The sequence below is a fragment of the Cottoperca gobio genome, chromosome 9 (genome assembly GCF_900634415.1).
Source record: "Cottoperca gobio chromosome 9, fCotGob3.1, whole genome shotgun sequence".
Classification (NCBI taxonomy): Eukaryota; Metazoa; Chordata; class Actinopteri; order Perciformes; family Bovichtidae; genus Cottoperca; species Cottoperca gobio.
The window spans coordinates 5,492,801-5,512,417 of NC_041363.1; the positions used below are offsets into that span (position 1 = coordinate 5,492,801).

General features: G+C 42.8%; 1 protein-coding gene across 7 annotated transcripts in view; it reads right to left on the reverse strand.

Moving 5' to 3' along the window:
• The window catches only part of gapvd1 (GTPase activating protein and VPS9 domains 1), a 37,257-nt gene extending 17,845 nt beyond the window's left edge, over positions 1-19,412 (reverse strand). For 2 of the 7 annotated variants that reach the window (XR_003832792.1, XM_029439655.1), the window contains exons 1-17: positions 19,222-19,412; positions 13,173-13,391; positions 12,044-12,311; positions 11,199-11,771; positions 11,022-11,105; positions 10,793-10,927; positions 10,093-10,285; positions 9,388-9,468; positions 7,816-7,970; positions 7,392-7,521; positions 6,925-7,050; positions 6,457-6,630; positions 3,831-3,968; positions 2,444-2,578; positions 1,684-1,803; positions 1,268-1,345; positions 60-406 (exon numbers count right to left, since the gene is read on the reverse strand). Coding sequence is in view for 2 of the 7 variants with exons in the window: in XM_029439655.1 (XP_029295515.1) it covers positions 60-406; positions 1,268-1,345; positions 1,684-1,803; positions 2,444-2,578; positions 3,831-3,968; positions 6,457-6,630; positions 6,925-7,050; positions 7,392-7,521; positions 7,816-7,970; positions 9,388-9,468; positions 10,093-10,285; positions 10,793-10,927; positions 11,022-11,105; positions 11,199-11,771; positions 12,044-12,311; positions 13,173-13,357 (2,922 nt within the window). In the remaining 5 variants the exon portion in view is untranslated. Of the gene's footprint in view, positions 1-59; positions 407-1,267; positions 1,346-1,683; positions 1,804-2,443; positions 2,579-3,818; positions 3,969-6,456; positions 6,631-6,924; positions 7,051-7,391; positions 7,522-7,815; positions 7,974-9,387; positions 9,469-10,092; positions 10,286-10,792; positions 10,928-11,021; positions 11,106-11,198; positions 11,772-12,043; positions 12,312-13,172; positions 13,392-19,221 lie in introns of all 7 variants that reach the window. The other 5 variants (XR_003832791.1, XM_029439654.1, XR_003832795.1 and 2 more) reach the window with 4 other exon arrangements.
• Between the last annotated feature and the right edge of the window lie 205 nt (positions 19,413-19,617).

Consider the following 19,617-nt stretch of genomic DNA (forward strand, 5'->3'; position numbering starts at 1 on the left):
TGAGCAGCATAAGTAAAACAAGACTGTCTATGTCTAAGAGTGGCGCTGTAGCTGCTAACCTCTCCTTTCAGGGAGTCCTTGCTGGGGGACGAGGAGGGTCCTAAGGCGAAGGCCCCAGAGGGGTCGCGCTCTTCAACCGCAACCCGCCGGTTAAGCCCGGGGTCACTTGTGGGCCGGCGGCCTGGGCACACAATGTCAGAGCTGCGGCTACGGACCAGCCTGTCAGGGAAGGAGTGGCGCTGCTTGGTGTGCTCCAGCTCAGCCTGGGCCAGGCAGTGGGGCGTGAAGAGAGAGTGGCGCGTCTCCGGCCCCAGGGCACTGGCTTCAGGGATGGGAGGATCGGGGGGAGGGTGAGGGGGCCTGGCGTAGTGCACTTTGGGTCTCACTATTGTTCCAGTGGAGGAGCCTGAAGTAACAAAACAAAAAGGTTGAGGAAAAGAATGACTTTTTATTGATAATATTTTAAAATCCCTACGCACTTTGTAAACATGTATTCTCTCTAATCTTACTTAACTACCAGCTCACAGCACGGGCTCCAATAAGACTTCCCTAAGTGGATATTTGTGTTTAACTGTCGAGCCTTAAATATACTAATGAGAAAGTAGGTTTACTTACTTTTTGCTTTAAAAGTCAGGCCTTCAAACTTCTAAGTGAAGTCAAAATCCTTCAAAAAGTATTGAGGAGATTAAATTAAAAGCGGTTTTAAGTAAGTTTTACAAAAGGAGGTTTACTGTTGTTCCGTGCCACAACATCTCACTTCAGTATCTGAATATAAAACTCCTCAAAAAAAGAGATGTTCGTGGGAGACGAGCCCTGGGTATAGGTAGGCCACCTGTTCCAAGGGTAGACTCTCTCTCCTGAAAAGCTTCCAATGGCAGCCCCGTGCCATGAACACAGTGGGACAAGGGGACAGTGCCAAAGAGCCTGGGGTGAGGTCTCTCAACCTGTCATCCCTTCACCTTGCCACAGACACAAAGCCACGACCATTCCTCACACAATTTCCACCTGCACTACAAACGACATGCACAAGAAGAACCCTGCAAAGAATAGTTTGGGATACTTAATAGGCCAAATTAAATGACACTAAATTTGCATTTATGATGTGGCCAGTAATTGGGGTAAGGCGCATGCGAGGGGCACAGGCACTCTTTTGGTTAATTCACCAGAGCTCAAGCTGTTTTGTGAGCCCGCGTCATTAGGGTAGGGATATAATGATACTCATTTCTAACTCTGATTGGCTAAAGAGCATTCTGGGAGTGCAAATTACCTTCACCGGAGGAGAGAGGATCAAACATGGCCAATAAGGAATCGGCCTGTGAGGGTTGAGAAGTCAGATGATGTGCTCCTGCGAAAACACAAGAGGATACGAGACAATTAAGAGCGTTTACTAAATTAACCACTGATGCACAAAAGCACATTGCTGTTATTTAAAAGACAAACGTTTAGAGCGTAGAGTTAAAAAAAGATAATAGCCTGGGGATTCCCCGGCCAGGCTTACAAAGTCTATTTAACTCTTCACTATAACTTTATGGAACAATTAGTCAATGAGAACTGAAAGAGTGATTTAAGTTGGTGGCAGCTGTGGAAGTGACAGGGATTGATCGCTCCGGCTGATGCTGTGTAGACCAGATAGACACTGGATGATGGGTTAGCTGTCCTAGCGGGGATGTGACACTCTCCTACCGTGGCCTGACTCCTCCCCATCTGGACTGGTCACAGAGTCCTTCCCTCCGAAGTCTGAGCTGCACTCTGACCGCAGGTCCTCGATCTTGTTGGGGATGTCTTCTGACGTTGCACTGACGCCTGCAGCAGGGAAAACAACAAAAACAGTTGCGTTGACATTCAGGACAAAAGCAACTCAATATCACCTCGACAGTGGAACACAGAACCTGCATGTTCAATGTTTCTCTAACAAAAGGATATTTCTTCCTCTTTACTATTCTGTATGCTCGCTCTCTCTCTCTCTCTCTCTCTCTCTCTCTCAGAACCCAGTGGGAATTCTAAATTGGTAGCGTAAGCTCCCATGGGTTAGGGGAAAGACGTGGACAAGAGTGATCATCGGATGCAGACTATCCATCGGCGGGCTCCCGCGGGACGTTGTCCTGTGAGCTGAGGCACCAACATCACCGCTAGATTCTTAATCTAGAATACTACTTCATACATGTCAACATGGCACGTCCACCTTTGCCCACGGAAAAGACAACCAGCAATAACCCGTGTCAAAGAATTCCCACTGACCCCATTACACTGGTTAACAACCCTGCCAGCAACATGACCACTGTACACAGACTCAAGGGTCAGAAACATGGCATTTATTTAATGAGAATCTTACAGACAGATTGTATAAGAAGACAAAAGAGGATCAAGATAAAACGGGTTGAATCAGAGAGAGGAAACCTACGTAGGGAGTGGAGATGGGGGAGAGAATAGGTTATATGTATACCTGAGACAACACTGAGGCCTGGTGTGCTGGGCCTCGAGCTGACCTCTCTGACCTCTGTGTCATCGGAGGTACTGCCAACCCCTGAACAGCTCTCCAGCTCCTGCAGACGCTCCTCCTGTTTCAGGTCTGGGGCTTCTGGAAGATGAGCCAAAAAGGAAAGACAATTATATATTTCTAAAAAAAATTAGAAAAATAAATAAAGACTTCTAAGACAACATGTACTTTTCTCACTTCACACAACCCATAATCCACTGTACTCGTGGCAGTTTGCAACAGATTATGGTCGCTCTCTCCACCCCCCCTCCCTCTGCTACGATCATTGGGAAACCAAGTGTGCACATATGCTTGAAATCAAACAAAGAATACATTATCATGTCTTGTAACTGCCAAACGAAACCATAAAGTTAGTATGGCCAATTCTTTGGCTACCCAATGGAGCTGTTGGTTCGAACCCAGAGGCTCCATACTAACAGCAGTACTCATTTGCATGCTCGTTAGTAATAATGTGTTGGTGAAGTGCTCTTCAGAGTGTAGTTTTCTGCTGCCTAGCCATGAAACAAGCATTCTACTCCAAGCAAGTCTCCGATCGTGCTATTACCGAGCAGAACAGGGGCAGCAAACGGAACAAAAAGCAATCAAGACACTCATGCATGTCATTTCTGCACTGCACATATTGAGATGGTGTACTACTTCAATTAACATAAGCCCAGGCTTTTCAAAGAAACACTTAACGCTGTTAATAAAGCACTCTACTGATTTTCACAAAACACTGGTTTTCAAAAGGGGAAGTTAAGCACATCATTTCTCATTAATAAAAATGTTTGGTCCGTGTGTTCAATTTGCAGAACAGACAAAGAAAAAATGATCTATGATTCATAAGTTTGCATTTGGATTGGCACTGACAACTGATGTAAACGGGTGCCCTGTGTAACTATTGTCAGAGCAGTACAATATGTAAACACCAGCCATGCAATGTTAAATTTAGCCGGATAAAAAACTGGCACTACGCAAAGCGACTGAGCACAGCTGCTGTCCCTGCGCTTCCCTCCCCACTGCTCCACCACAGGTGCAAACACACCTGGTGGTCCCTCTAAGGAAACCCTGAGCTGCCTTTTACTGGCACACGCAGATCTGCTCTGAAAGACAGGCTAGTGCACACAAATATGATGACAGGTGCACGCACACATTTCTTGGTATGGAATGCCGTGCAAACCACACCTGGTGTCCCAACCCCCACTGCAGCGAACAAACATGAATACACACACACACACACACACGTGCATGCAAATACACATTTAAGACTGTCATGGAGATGAAGTGTAAGAATCAAGACAACAACAACCGAACCCCAAGCAAACAGAAGAACAGAACGAACCTGGCTGCCTACCTGAGTCGCTGGGCAGGACCTCCACACTCCAGGCCTCGCTCGTGGTCTCCGAGATGGTCGAACCATAGGGGTCCAGCAGCACTGAACCCGAGCCAGGAAGGCACAGCAGGCTGCCGAGCATGTTCTCTGCTGCTGCCCCTGAGATCACAGAGAGAGAGAGACACGGCGTTAACCTCCTTCCACAGCATTAACCAGCTTGTGTGTGTCTGGAAAAGTAAAAAGGTCACCTCTACAGTCGCAAAGTCATCTTGAAGTCACCTTTTTGTACTTTACCAAAACCTCTATGTGTTGTTATGGCACTGGTGTTGATTCATATGCTGTAATTAGTTGTAATAAATTATTCAGAATTTAAATATGAGCAACATGTGAACTTGAGTAATTATGCCTACAAGATATACAATGTTATTTGATATTAGGGCTGCAGCTAATCCACACATTTCTCAATAGTTCTTCCAATTCACACATTAAATGTTTAGTCTATAAAATGCCCAATTTAAATCTTCAAATTGCTGATGAACAGTTCAAAAAGTAAAAGATATCCAATTTTCAATTATAGAAAATTAGAAAAGTGTAGCAAATCCTCACATCAGCAAACGTTTGGCATGTTTGACTGATGAAGGAATAATCCATTAAATTTCTTCCATAAATGTTTCTTCTTTTAATCCACGTATCAATTTAGCGAGTAATTGTTTCAGCACAATATGGTACCGAATGTATTGCTTTCATACGTTACATCTTAATTAAAACCTGTTCCATCACATTTACAGCATGCCTTCAGGCCTGGCTTTCAACAACACACACTGTGAAACGGCCTGAGATAAGCAAAAACACTAGAAAGCCCCCTCTGAATGGGCTGTGGATGGGGCTTCAGAGACAGTGAGCTTTGCATACAGAGACACAGAGAGAGTTGGAGGTCACGTGCATTCCATGCTGGGACCCACAGGCACATATACCACTGTGCCAAAGGTCGGAGGTTAATGGTAATATCTTACCCTGCCCCGGCCTCCAGGGCCATGACTTTGGGCCGTTGATTAAGCCTAGCATTACTCACACCCAAATTACTGCTTCGCCCACCCTCCCACAAAGTCCTCAGCACGGTGTCCCTCCATCTCCATTTGGAATGCCGCGGCTTAACAAGGCGGAAGAATGCGGAGGAGTTAGCAGGTGTGAGTGGGAGTCAGTGGCCAAGGCTCAAGACCAAAAAGTCGACCTGTGGTAGCCTCGCCCCCTGGTAAGTCTCGCTTCCACTTCATGGCACACACGCCATGAGCACGCATGCATGCCAGCACCCAGGCAACAGTGTGTAGTGATGCTGGCGGGGGCAGGGCTCTCATTGGCGGTGGGAGAGCTCTATCCCGCTGTCCGTGTTTACAGTCTTCAAGGTAGGGGCGCAGAGTACTTGTCTTTCAGGTGGATGATTAAATGAGTGGCACAACAAGAAGTGAAACAATTAGAATTTCTGCCTCATTATCATGGTAATCTTATCAGTGGGATAATGAGGTATTAATGGATATTTAATGTGCATCTCATAACCCAATCCCTTGGAGAAAACACATAAGGAAATCGCTGTAAATTCACTTAATGATGGAAAAGTCCCCCAACGCCATATTCGGAAGAATGAAAAATGGTGAATGCAAATGAGAAGGAACCAAGGTCAATAAGACTGCAGGGACTGAGTGAATGTCAGAGAGACAGAAGGAAAGAGATGGGCAGGCGGAGGGCTGGGAAGGAAACGACTGAGGCAGAGGATCCAGGAAGATACGGATCTGAACATAAACACAGCTGCTTTCACATTAGATGAACATGTTATTGTCCTGTGCAGAGGTTGAAGTTAAGTCAGAATATTATTATTATGCATGTACCTATTAGATAATGTCACTGTGATAATGCCAGCTAACTTCAGGATACATGTTTTGCCCCTAGAGTCCATTTTCCAATATTATGCGTCCACTTCATTAGTGCATTTCATAAATTGGAAGATAACTGCATATGCAGTTAAATCTAAGAGTCAGCAGCAGTAGAATGAAAACAGACCAACAGCAGGAAATTGGTCATTTTGGCTTCATTCCTTAATTATTATTATTATAATTATAATAATTAAAAAATATATTATTCACTATTTTCTCTTCAATTAAAAAAAGCATCAAAACTGAGATATACTGTATTACTCAAACTAAGCATCTTAAGATTTGGCAGTGAGACAGGAAATTGCATTACAGCAATGGCACTGAATGTGGACAAATGTCATACATCTACGTAAATACATAACAGTGTAATAAACCATGTGCACAAAAACTACTGGAAACGCTGGCCCATATTATGATAACAGAAATAATAGAAAACTACCACAAGAAAACCTCTAAGCAGTGTTGTGTTGCATTTGTGTAGAGAACCTGCGCTGTATTGAAGACCTGCCTTTTGATGCCATTTCACCCCCGCACCACAAGGTGATGACATTTCCCTGCATCTACTTCATCAACAGTCAGAAGATCCCCATGTGCAGCACATGCATCTCATAACATGTGCGATGATCATCAGGCTGAGCAGAGCCATCACTTTTCTTACTTGTGTAGGGAGTGAATGTGTGCAAACACAGGCATAAGAGCCATGCCCCCCCCCCCCCCACCTGCTATTTCCTGCAGCCGATCTTCATCCATGTTGGGGTCAAAGTCACTGCCGAGCACGTCGGTGCTCCAGGTTTCGCTGACCGTCTCAGAGATGTCCCGATCGTCTGTCAGGCCCATCATGTCTCTGATCTCAAACTTTCGCAGTTTGTCATCCAGGTTGTCTTGAGTGGTGGCTGAAGGAGACACGCAGAATGTAAGACAGGCCCCCGCTCATGAATATCTTTCAGCTGTAATCTTATCTGGTTTCGTCAGTTCAGAATTTTTTTGCATCTAGACATTTATACTTCCAACACACACACACACACACACACACACACACACACACACACACACACACACACACACACACACACACACACACACACACACACACACACACACACACACACACACACACACACACACACACACACACACACACACACACACACACACACACACACACACACACACACACACACACACACCTTGTTCATGCTCCAAAAGCTGCAGAGCCTCCACCCCGTTGCTCCCCGACGGTCCGGCTCCCAGCTCAGAAACAGACTCTCCCTCCAGGTCCAGAGAGGACACAGAGTTAGACCGGTTGGATGGACCTGAGGAATAAAATGAATAAATTAAAGAACATGAACAAGGTAATGAGTCAGTCAGTAATTCAGTCAGCTGTCAGGTTGCAGACTAATTATGACCTTGTGACATGTATACGTGTTTATTGGAGTGTACAAATGTGTTGTTTATTCTCTTTCTCTCTTAATGGTTTGTTTGTTTTTGTCCAAATAACCTTGACAAAAAAAGCAGATGGAGATTCCTAAATCACAATGATGCCCTTCCCTCAAACCAAAATCACTTCTTACTTTGCAAGTGTTCTGATATTACTCTGAATTTGAAAGAAAAGCATAGCAGCAATATGATTGTGTTGATCAGACTGCAGACTGACCCTCTGAGATGCCTTCCAGGTTGTCGCTGCAGAGGGAGAAGCGCAGGGTTTTGTCTGGTTTACCATGCAGCTTAGTATCATCAGCATGGCCATCCCCCTGGGCCCCATCAGCCATCTGCAGGTTCAAAACCTAGAGAGCAGCAGAGAGAGGACGAGCATACAGAAAATAAAATGTAAAAAAACCACCTATTTTTGGTTGCTAACTTGCTTTGCCATGAATCCTTCTTGTGAGAGGCCTCGTCTCAGTCAAAGACAGAGACAGTTACATTTGGACCAGGGAGTTAGTTATACATGAGGTACAAGGTTCTTATAAAATGCATGACGCAGACTCTACCAAGTCAGTGACAGGAAAAAAAGAAATATGACATTGAATTTATCACATCATCTCTCCTGCAAATGAGTACATTAATTCAAGTCACATTACCTCATTTTCTGACATCATCCCAGGGACAGACTGAGGACCAGTTCCTAGTGAAACCACCAGCACCTCCTCTGGCATCAGCTCCTGTAGAGACTCCTGGGAGCTGGCCTCTGCCTCCCCCTCCTGGGCTATGTTGGTACGGCTGCGGCTTCGAGCAGCTGCTGGGTTGGAAGGAAACCACTGTTACATTCATGAGGACACTAAACAACAACATATAATGCTATGTTCACGAATTTAGGTTTCACCAAACGCAGAACAGTATTTATGAAAATGAACAGCCGTAGCCTAAAGCTTTGAAACTAGAGAAGACTCATCTGTTATGTCACACCGATACGTGGCATGTAATATAAGTTCCTACCAATTGAGTTAAAAGCCACAATGGCTTTATCAGTTTCACAAAGAAAATGTGACATTTATCTTTTTCCAATTATTTCCTTATGTAGCGGTACACTGGTGTGACAGTCAAGAGGAGTTTCTCTCTTTAGTGGTTCGACGGTGGTTAGTGAATAATAAACACTGAGCATTCTTTAAATAGGAAGATGGTATTCCCATTGTTCACTGGTTAAGATGAAGACAGACACAAACACAAAAGCGCAGAGAGCTTTACTTGATGTCTCTAGAAAACAAAAAGACGATATATACTCCATAGTATTTGAACATTTGGTACGTCTGAGGCTGGTACTCAACTCACAATGTTCCCAAGATAAAAACAAAATGTCAGGCCTGACATAATGAGACACTTAAGCGTCACATGACATTCTTATGACCAGTCGGACATATTGCATATCTACGTTTCTGTGACTGTAGCGCACGGCAATCGTCTCCAATCATCTCAAGAGAATTATATAAAAAGGGCAATTAAGACATTTGACCACATTACACTCATCCTGGATTGTGTTTCCTTCTCAATAAAAGTGCTTTTTATGAGCGGTGCTTCCACCAAAGCATGAATAGGGAATTAACAATTTCAAGAAAATGAAAAGGATGCTGGTTACAGCGCACGCTCTCCAATAACAACACATTATCTCAGCTGCTAATTGTTAAGAGATCGGAAACACTTTGTCCTCTAATTCATTTACAAACACAAAGAGACAATACACTCATTGATATTGTCGCTCTAATTAGTTTTGACTTACTTTCTCAAAGATGAGTGTATGCCATATGCTATTAAGAACACAACCACGCCACCACAGAGCTACCATCATTGTGGGAAGTAATTGCCCTAGTGTCTCTTTTATTTTGACTACTAACACAGACCAAAAGGAGGACAGATTTCCCCCCCCCCCACTCTACCTGGTAATGAAAAGCCATATTCAGCTGAATGAGGAAAACCTTAGAAAACAAAATGAGTGAAAAAATACAATTTTAGTGCTAATAATGGAACAAAGCGCTGTGCAAGGCAAAGCAAGCAAGCAGGGTGAGAAAACACGGAGCAGCGCGAGGTAACAGTGTCGAGGCGGGGAGGCTACTGTGCAGTTAGGACTAGATGAGTGTCATCCAACACACGACTGGGTGAAACAACATGTGCATGGGTTACGTTCTCTCCGGCGCTAACACGAGGGGAAGGCTACCCACCAAAAGGGGTTACTAATGGAATGTGAGCAGACAGTGAGGTGGTTGTGGAGTCCCAGGATGTAATAGCCGCTAAGTGTTGTCCTGGTCAGTGGCAGCACAGGAGGAAAGGAGGAAGAAGAAGAAGGTAGGGAGTTGGAGAAAGAACACAAAGAATATCTCAGAATCTTTGAAGTATTTCGAGTATCAAGTCAAGATTGTTTGTATAAACGTCATATTTCAGAGTAGCAAGCACAAGTGGTTCATTTCTAATTAAGGGGGTGTTGCTACAGCATCATTTGTCTTGAGAATGCTAATGAAGGTAGTCTATGCATCTTTTCCATCCATTCCAATTAAAATGAGTTCATTTATATTTGGTAATTTAATTGGTTGTCATTTCTGTAATTGAGCCTCAATCCAGGCCATGCTAATTATCTTTATAACAAGCTGAGAAGAAGCTCATTAGCTTCCTATAAAACACAGGCCTTTCACTAGTCATCACTACTCAACTCTACTTGTTTATTTTGCTTCTCATTAGGCAAAGATATTGCACTTCTATCTTCTAGTTCTTGTTCCAAATTGTGATACTCCTAATAAAAAGCAAAATATCCCTTTAATCCTCACACCAGGAAATGACAAGAGGTTGCGTCACTTTGAGCACATCAATACATGTATTCTGAAAAAGAGGCAGGGAGACAGAGGCTTAGAGGCCGTGGAGGAGGTAGGTACCTATCGGGAGCCTGTTCTTCTTGTTGGCAGGAGTGGTAGCCGGGGAGAGCTGGGGGGTGTTGGAGGGAGTGAGCTCCAGACTGTTGCTCTTCACAGTTCGAGACTGGGGCACGTTGGCAACCAAGGTCTCCAGAGTCATGTGCTCCTCCTCCCGAAGGTGGTCCCCTGCCATCACGTTCCGCACAAAGTCCACCTGTGCAGGGAGTGGGGAAGGTTATTCTGGAGTCAACAGGTATTTCCAGGAAGGGTGTGAGATGACAAGTTTAAACTTGCTAAAGTCTGCCTGAACATCAACTGTTGCTGGAATTACACATGGCTTTATTAGAGTTCACTGACAAAAGGTATTGTGCAATGCATGGAGGGAAAGAATCAGCATACATGATGACGCATGTACCAAATGCAAAAAAGCTGAAATGGCAAACGGTCACACGAAAAGCATAAACAACAATAACTTGAAGACATTTGCAGCAATGGAGGCATTTGGGCAACTGTTCTACAAACTATGTATATTGTCCACCACCTGCACATGAACATTAGAACATTTCAAGTAGTTTTAAGAGTTTCAAGGAAATGTATGCAGCAAGGAGCTCCAGAATCTTATCTGTGGAGATAGAATGCATTGTTCTACCCTGTACCTGGGTGGCAGCACATAATTACTCTGCTAATGTTCTATTTGGATATCAATTACAGAAGAGCCTACCAGCACGAGCAGCTGATTATGTGAAATATAGACCGCAGTCCTACTCAGGCCTTCTAGAAGGTTCAGTGAGGACACGGGTGGAGTCTCGACGGCTCTTCCTCCAATCACCACATCCAGAAAAGCGGCTACACAACTCTGCAGACAGTAGAAACAGTGTAAATCAGTACAAAGAGGAAAATATGTTGTGCTTCGGCTGTTATTAACTAAACATCACAAAAGGTTCATGCACCTTGTCAAATTTGGACAGACTGCTTTTCCGCCTTGGGTCTGCATCATCGTCGGTCATGGCCAACTGCTGCAAAAGCTGCCCCACCTGTGTAACAAAGAAATATGCAATATCAATCTATAATGTAGAATGATTCACACATGTGAGATGTGTCAACGGGAGACATGATTTTCCACTGACCTGCATTAGATTGAAGCGGGCTACTTCATTGATGGGGGCGTCTGAGATGATTCCATACTGCTCGGGGTTAACTATAGCTGGGCAGATGAAGCAGGTCAGCAGCAGGTCTGTACACATGGTGCGCACCTCGCCCACCTCAAGACTCTCCACACATGACAAAGTCTTGTACATCTGCGACACAATCCAGCGCAGGCTGTGGGGAAAGCAGTAGGTGTTCTGCTTCAGGTAACCAATAAACTTGTTGACCAGAGTTACCAGCTTAGCTTCATTGGCCTCCACAGCCGACTGCACCCTTTGTTTGTAGCCCTCGGAGCCCTTCTCTCCAAAGCGTTCCTGCTGGGCCGGAGTGAGGCGCTCCGTCACCTTGGCTGGGTCAGTCTCAAGGTGGTCTTCATCTTCCACCAGCAGCTGCATAATGGGTTCGTGTAGGGTGGCGGTGAGGAAGAGTTTGGCTGAGTACAGGCCCTCGGAGAAGAGCTTGAAAAGGATGCTGAAGGCACAGGTTCCCCGTCGCAGTAAACGCCGAGGGTTGTCACTCTCCTTCAGCTCAAACTCCACCAGGTATCGCAACACCTGAGAGTTGGAAAGGAAGAAAGTTACACCAGATAGAAAACACGTCCTCTTACTGAGAGGCTATTAACTTGTATCGCAAATGTGTAAAGAGCCGTCCACACCAAGAACTATAAAGAAAACATTACAATGAACGGCATCATTCCACTAAGTAAACCTTACTGCTGATAGGAAACATGTTCAGAGACCATTTTACTAACTTCGAACGATAGATTTATAGTCATCGTTCTTGGCGTGGTCGGCCCCCGACACTAAAGACAGTTAAGGCCACTGACCTGTAGCAGGTAGCTTTCATCCTCCTGCATAATACAGTTGCCATAAAGTGAGGTGAAGACTGTATGGGTGACACACTGGTTGTGCTCCTGGTTCAGCCTCTCTCCCGCCACCAGACAGGAAGCCACCAGTCTGGGGTTCTCCCTTAACCTTGCCAAGAACTCCCCGTAGATCGTCTCCTGGAAACCCAGCGTCTTGTAGCCATCAACAAACTGCGTGTCTTCCAGCATTTTGGCATGTTGGCAGCATTCAGCTGGAGAGGCCTCCGCACTGTAGAACAGAGTCGTTTCATTACTAATATCACATTTCTAAAACTACCTTCATTATAAAATACTACTACAACTATAATAACAGTGTTATTCCCTCTCACTATGACAAGTCCACCTACAGACACGGTGGGCCTAAAAGAGTGTATGCTGGCTTGTTCTAAGAGGTAGGCGACACTTCATCCAACCTATTTCTGACTGACACATATCCACCTTTAGACAAGCAAGCATTAGACCTCATGTTCAAAGATCAAGGGGGATTCTCTGGCTCTGCAGGCGCCAACTGACAACTGATCTAAACTGTAGTGACAGGGCCAAGTGCACACAGGAACACCGTACAGTAGCAAACTTGTTCTTCAGATGTTATGCAACACGGTGTGCCGTTACAATAATCATTCAGAAAAACGCTCATCACATCCTCAAATTTAAAACGGAGATTGTTTGCATTTACCAGTATTTTAATTATTTCCTGACAACATAAGTCGCTTTGGACAAAAGAGTCAGCTAAATGTAATGTAATGTAATACTGTTAATGGCTCTCTGCCATTCATTTAAAACAGCTTTCTGTTGACAAAAACAAACCAAGATACAATAATAAATCACGTACATGCATAACAGGAAATGATCACTTTGAAAACACACGCACACACGCACGCACACACACACAGGATGAGATAAAACTAATCCTGTGCTGCAGTTGTCTGTGGTAGAGCTGCTCTCTTACTTTGTATCTTTGTGTTCTGCTGAAAGACACTTCTTTCTTAATTGCCCCATTTGTTAAGTGTTTTGTATCCTGTGTAATAGTACACAGTGATATACAGCGTCGATGTTTTATACACTTGGATCATGATGCTGTATGTCTGACCTGGTGAGAATGAGACGATCGAGGTTGATCCTCTGCTGCTTGGCGATCCATGCGGCCCGGTACAGCCTCTCAGCTGTCTTCAGCACATCACTGTTGAGCCTCTGGATCAGCTGCTTCTCCGATGCCACGTACAGGCGCTCCTGCTTCAGGTGGTGGGCCAGAGTGTGGATGTCTGGCTTCACCATCTTCACCAGCTCACACAGGCAGAGCGCTAAATGACTGTACCGCAAAAACAGGGAAATGAAGCGAATATGTGGAATGAACATTAGTCACATTAGCGGGAATAAAAGTGTCTTCAGTGAGCCGTGTTAAAACGGAATGCTACAAATTTTATACAGAAAAGTACATTTATTTGACCTGGACACGTGAACACAGTTGCATTAAGTCCACTGTGGCTGTGGAGATGCTTTGTCAAGTCTGAGAAAATAACCCCTGGTGATGTTATTAGGGTTATTTCAGTCCAACAATTCAATTATTGTTTAAGTCATTTATCGTAGAAAAACACCAAACAACATCTGGCACCAGCTTCTTCAATGAGGAGATTCATATATTTCTGTTGTACATCACTGCTGCCTGGGTTTGTTGGTCAGACAAAACAAGACATTTAAGAAATGATGAAACTGTGATGAACATTTTATACCAGGGCAAAGTCAGGATATCACAGCCTCTGCTGCTTCAAACTTGATCATCATTTTTGTATCCGTATCCTGCAAGTCCCCAACTTTATGGAAGTGAATAATTCAATTGCTGAAGTTTTTAATGTCAGTTTTTCAGTACATCATTATTTAACTTTCTGGCATCGGACTTGTAACGTTGCTATGGGACTGTCTACTTGTGTACTGAAACTTCTTATGGTTGAAATTTACTATATAGTAGTTTCCATCATATCCCTATTTTTTGCAAAAAAAGTATCAATATTAATTATTAGAGTTGTGCTGCATTTAAAAGTAACTACATGATGCTAGCGTGATGAAAGGGAAGTGATCATTTGCATTTCATGTGCTTCACAAACGACAACAACAAAAGCACGCTCTTCACAAGCTTCAGGAGACGCTATGTAGCACAATATGCAAATCACTCTCCCTTTTCTCAATATGCACAGCCAAGACATACATAACAAGCTAAGCGCATGAAATTTGAATGATTACTTGGTGCATCCTTTGCACAAAAGCCTCTTTGTGACTGGTTGCAAACATAGCAAACACAGATTTAACTGTGGAGAACTGCGGCTCTGGGAGGAGATTGAGAGTAGACTGGAGACAACTGCCTCAGAGTGGGAATGATGGCAAGGCAGCGTCATTGTGCACAAGCTAACAGACAACCACAACGTCAGAGCTGATGTGTCTGACAAATCAAATTGGTTATGCAGATTTAGACGCATAATGATAGGATCCGCGTTGAACTCTCTTGGCAAACCAAGAATTCACAGTGTCGTTATTTCTGAACGCCAATTACTGTGATAGGTTGTCATCGTTTTTAGTAAAAAGGTCAAGCTTAAAGACCAATTTTAGTTCAATAATAACACTAATACAAATAAACACTGGGCATGTTATTTTGTGGTTTTGGAAGAAAAAATAAATAAAATGCATATTTATTCCTCCCCAAGGCACAGCTGCTCCTCATCACGTGAGAAACATGATGGCAGCAGGGGTGTTGCAATCAATTAACAAAGAAATTACAGACCGTATCACGAGCAATTAATCATTCTGTCATTTATCAGTAAAAATATCAAACATTTGCTAATAACAGTTTTTTTAAATGTGTTGGCTCGATCATTCCACATCATTATAAGTGGAATTATTTAGGTTTGTTTTTGATATTTTTAGAATTTAAACAAACAGTTGAAAAGCAATCCAAGCTAACTTGATCGTGAACAATAACAGCAACACTTTACCCCAACAAGTCCCTTGTTTAGCTTCTTTTTTAAGATGATTTGTTTGGCCCTTATGCCTTTATTGGATAGGACAGCTGCACACAGGAAAGGGGGGGGGGGGGAGAGAGAGAGAGGGGGTACGACACGCAGCAGAAGGCTGCAGGTCTGATTCAAACCCGGGCCTCTATGGTTAAGACTCAGTACATGGTGCGCCTGTTGCATTTACAAGCAGCATATCAACATGTAACAAATGATTGTAACACACTGTAAACAGATACGAGTGTGTATTCGCCCCATGTCCTTGTCAACAACTATAACTCATCCTGTGGGCACCCATAAGTGGAGGCTGGTGTATAATCAGATATGACAATATACTAAATCACAGTTTTATTTAAAATATTTCTTCATAGGAGAAGTTAGAATTGTATAAAAATATTTATATCAATAAACACAAAAAGTTCTTATAACTGCTTACGACTACATTATGTTATAAACTATTATTTAAATGTATAGTGCTTATAAATGTTAAAAGGGGAACTTAAAAAAGGTAAAGTTTTACCATATAACTATTAGTTTTGATTTAGCCCTGGCCCAGTCGGGAACTGTGTAGACCTGCTTCAAAGGTCATGAGTATGAAATGAGTGACACGTTTTAACTGAGGCTGAAACTCATGTTTATTTTCATTACTGAAAAATCTGCAGATTATTTCGGCCATCAATTGACAAATTGTTTAGTCTATAAAATGTCTGAAATTAGTGAAAAATACCCATCACAATATCCCAGAGCCCAAGGTCCAAAACCTAAAAAGATTAGTACTACCATACAAGGCTAGGAGAGCCAGCAAATATTTACATTTGAGAGGCTGGAAACATGTTTGCTTAAAAATGACGATTACTTAAGTCTGTAACGTATGATTTGAAAACTTACAGAAGTGAGCTGCACTAAACCCAACTACTTGGAGGGAGCTTTAAGTGTTTGTAAACTGATCTACATTTAAGATCATTGGTATTCTAGATTAATAGATCAGGATATAGATATATATATATATATATAGATATATATATATATATATATATATATATATATATATATATATATAGAACACTTTTCTTAGATTTGTTTCGTTTCCATTTTACATCTGAATGAATTGACCGGTAACTGGCTGATGAGTGCACTCAGGGCGCACTTCCACGTATCCTCTCATGTTCTTGAATAAGCACATTCCTCACATACTTGGAATGATGTGAAAAACAACTAGGCTATTAAGTGGCTAGCAGAGAGGTTAACTGCCATTTGTCTTGGCCTCCTGTGCCCATCAGCGCCACATAAAGCCACCTGGTGAGTCAGTCGTGGTCGGTCACTGAGGAACTCTAAAGCAGAAGAGAAACCGAACAGACAGTTTGAGGGAAGGTAGATTCTGCAACCTTCTGAGTTGTGAGAGTCGCAGCAGAGCCACTGAATACTGTCAACATGAGTGACAATAGGAACAATCGTTTAACCACAACATCAGTGTAAGCACCGTAATTATAACAACAACAACAACAACAACAACAACAACAACGTAGCATAAGAGACAAGAGGCAGGGCAAAGACAAAACAGAGGATTTACAATACCAGGGCTGTTTTCAATTATCTTTAAAATGCATCGCACAAAACAACTACTTTAAGTAAATAGCCCAGCACCAGAGTAAAGGTGTTTGGAACACAGACCCCCCCCCCCATCCCCCCCATCCCTCCCACACACACGCATACCGACTAAAGGAACAAAGTGCTTTTTATAGATATTCAAAAGGATTTCACTTTCTACAAAAATAGGTATTCATGTTTCTGAGCCAACATCCTCTTCACACTTCCCTTTCCGATAACTTCTTACACTGCTCAGCAAGGAGATACTGTACATGAAGTACAAGAGGCTTAAGAGTGACCTTTCCCACCATTCGAGCTGGCTGCTGAACCTCCAGTACTCATTCAATTGTTTCCATACCATGGAACACCGTCAATACATGAAAGCTGGCATTGAGTATTTGTTCTAATTCTTAGAGTTGGTAGGGGAAGGTAAGGGAGGGGCTAGCATAACTCTCTCTCTCTCAATGCACCCACCCAGATGTAACCTGCCAGTCTGGGGACTAAAGAAGAATTGGCCACAACTGTCACTTTTCTAACTTTAAGGCCGTCACTGCAAAAAAGAAATGCTTGACAATGTCCCCCGGCTCTGACACAACAAGCTGTAGTGGTGACAAAAAGAGAACAAACACAATACACACATAAGACGTTCCTATTCTGGGGTAGAGTCGTCCTAAATCCAAACACAGTATGAAGGTCAGCTAAGCCCAGTTTCATGTGGCTCAAGTGTTTAAGCTGGACTTCCTAAATAAACTCCATTATTTGTCATTGTTATCATCTTGGATATAGTTTATGACAGGGCATTATATAAAAGGGTTATGGATAAACAGTATTTACGATTAACATGGATCACTGTTTAGCAGGCGTCCATTACGTGCTGAAGTTTAATGTTACGACTTGGACTGTAGACTCAGGTATCATGGAACTTAACCCAGTTCACCACATGTCACTTTATCTGCCGTCTTAAGGGCAACTTCCTTCTCTTAGAAGTTTTTGATTTAATCAGTTGATGAGGAGCACAAGAGTGCACCATTAGTTTTGGTCTCAGTCAGGACAGACAGTCAGTCTAGCTTTCAGATGCCCCATAGATGCATGAAGGTGGGTCAAACCATGGCATTTAATCTACAGTGAGTGAAATGGCTTTAAATTATGAAAACACTGGGTTTGCAATATGAAGACAGACATTTTACCCAAACCAAAATCTTTAAGACACACAGCAGCTGTTATGAAAGTGAAACAAACAGCAGAAATTGTATATAGTCAAGTGATACATCAGGACAAAAATGAATGAAGCGGTGACTGTAACACATAAACCAAGCATCAGCATCACAACTGGAAAGGAGACATGTGAACAATACTATTGTCATATATCATCAACCTAAATGACCATCGCTGTTGTCTGCAAAACTTTTATTATTGTGCATACTAACAAGTATGCACAATAATAAAAGCTTCTACTTAATTATTAGAAATCTAGCTACAAAGCAACAAGCGTGTGACAGTGGGGGGAAATGTTAGGATTTTGTGGTGAGCAGATACAAAGCTAGGATAATACAGGATCCCTTCACTATGACACCAGTTATTGTCAACGAGGGAGGACTGTATATTCGGGTTATAAATTATTATTATTATTATTAAGTAACAAGTTCACGGAGCCTTCTGGTCTTTTATGAACATAGTTTGTCTGAGAAAAACACAAAAGTATTCAATGTTGTGATATAAAACAGAGCAAAGCAGGTAAATCTCACATCTGATAATGGGTAAACCAGCAAATGTTTATCTTTTTAACTCGATAAAGACTTGACTTATATTTGTCTATGACTAATTACTATAGTTATATTGGACAAATTGTCAGGTAATAACATCAATGTTATTAAGAGTACACGTTGATACCTAGTGTTTAAACATTAATGATGTTAAATGGCAGCCACATACCCCACGGCCTTACAAGCCTTAACGTCACATATCTTTACAACTTTAGCTAAACATTCCTTTCACATGCTCAATGGGTGGGTGTGGGCACATTTAACACAAAAAGCTGAAACATGTTTCATTGTACTAACGTTAAGTTGCAAGTTTACAGTGTCCTTGATTTGATGGTGTACTAGTCAACCATGGTTTAGAGAACAACTCAAAATGGGTTAGGATAAGTTAATGTCGGTCACCGTTTGCTAGGTTCTCTCGGCTTTGATTACCATCAGACGAGCTGGGAAACATATCAAACAAACCACGTAATTAACGTTTGGTCAGCTAAATGCTATGACGGATACTAAGACAACCCAGGAAACCCAGCTGTTAGCTACTTTGGCCCCAGTCAAGACTGCTTGTGTTTGCAGTGAGTTGAGAAGGAGCACAGACATCAAACTAGTTAGCTAGCTAATCCTAGCAGTAGCCTGCTAACGTTAACCAAGTTAAACTCGGCTAACGTTCGCTAGTCAAGCAGAGTAAGCTAACGATAAGCTAGTTAGCTACGTTAGCTTAGCTTTAGGCTGCAAGCTCCTGAGTGACCAAATGTGATCAACAAAACATGTTAACATAAATTCAGCAACTTACCAAACGTAATAAGCGTGTATTGGTTGTTCACTATTTCTCTAAACACAGCCGATCATACGATTTCTCGAATCAGAGGAACAGTTGTTGGCGGTTAGCCGTCTCACACTGGCTTCTGCAGGAGCGAACAGTACTGTCATTTGCTGTCATCACGAGGAGACACGCGCAACCCGCATGCGCAAAAGGCTTGTTAACGGAAGCTTTCCCACCAACAGAACACAGGCCAACACCTTACTTTATACATCCATGGCCTACACTCATCATTCTATTTCTGTAACATCAGAGTTTGGTGCAACTTTTGACAAATCCTACAGCATATTTAAATGGAAAGCCACACAATATAACCTGATATTTGTAGAATTTCTAAATCACACGCTGTATGTCCTATCTTAGCCTACT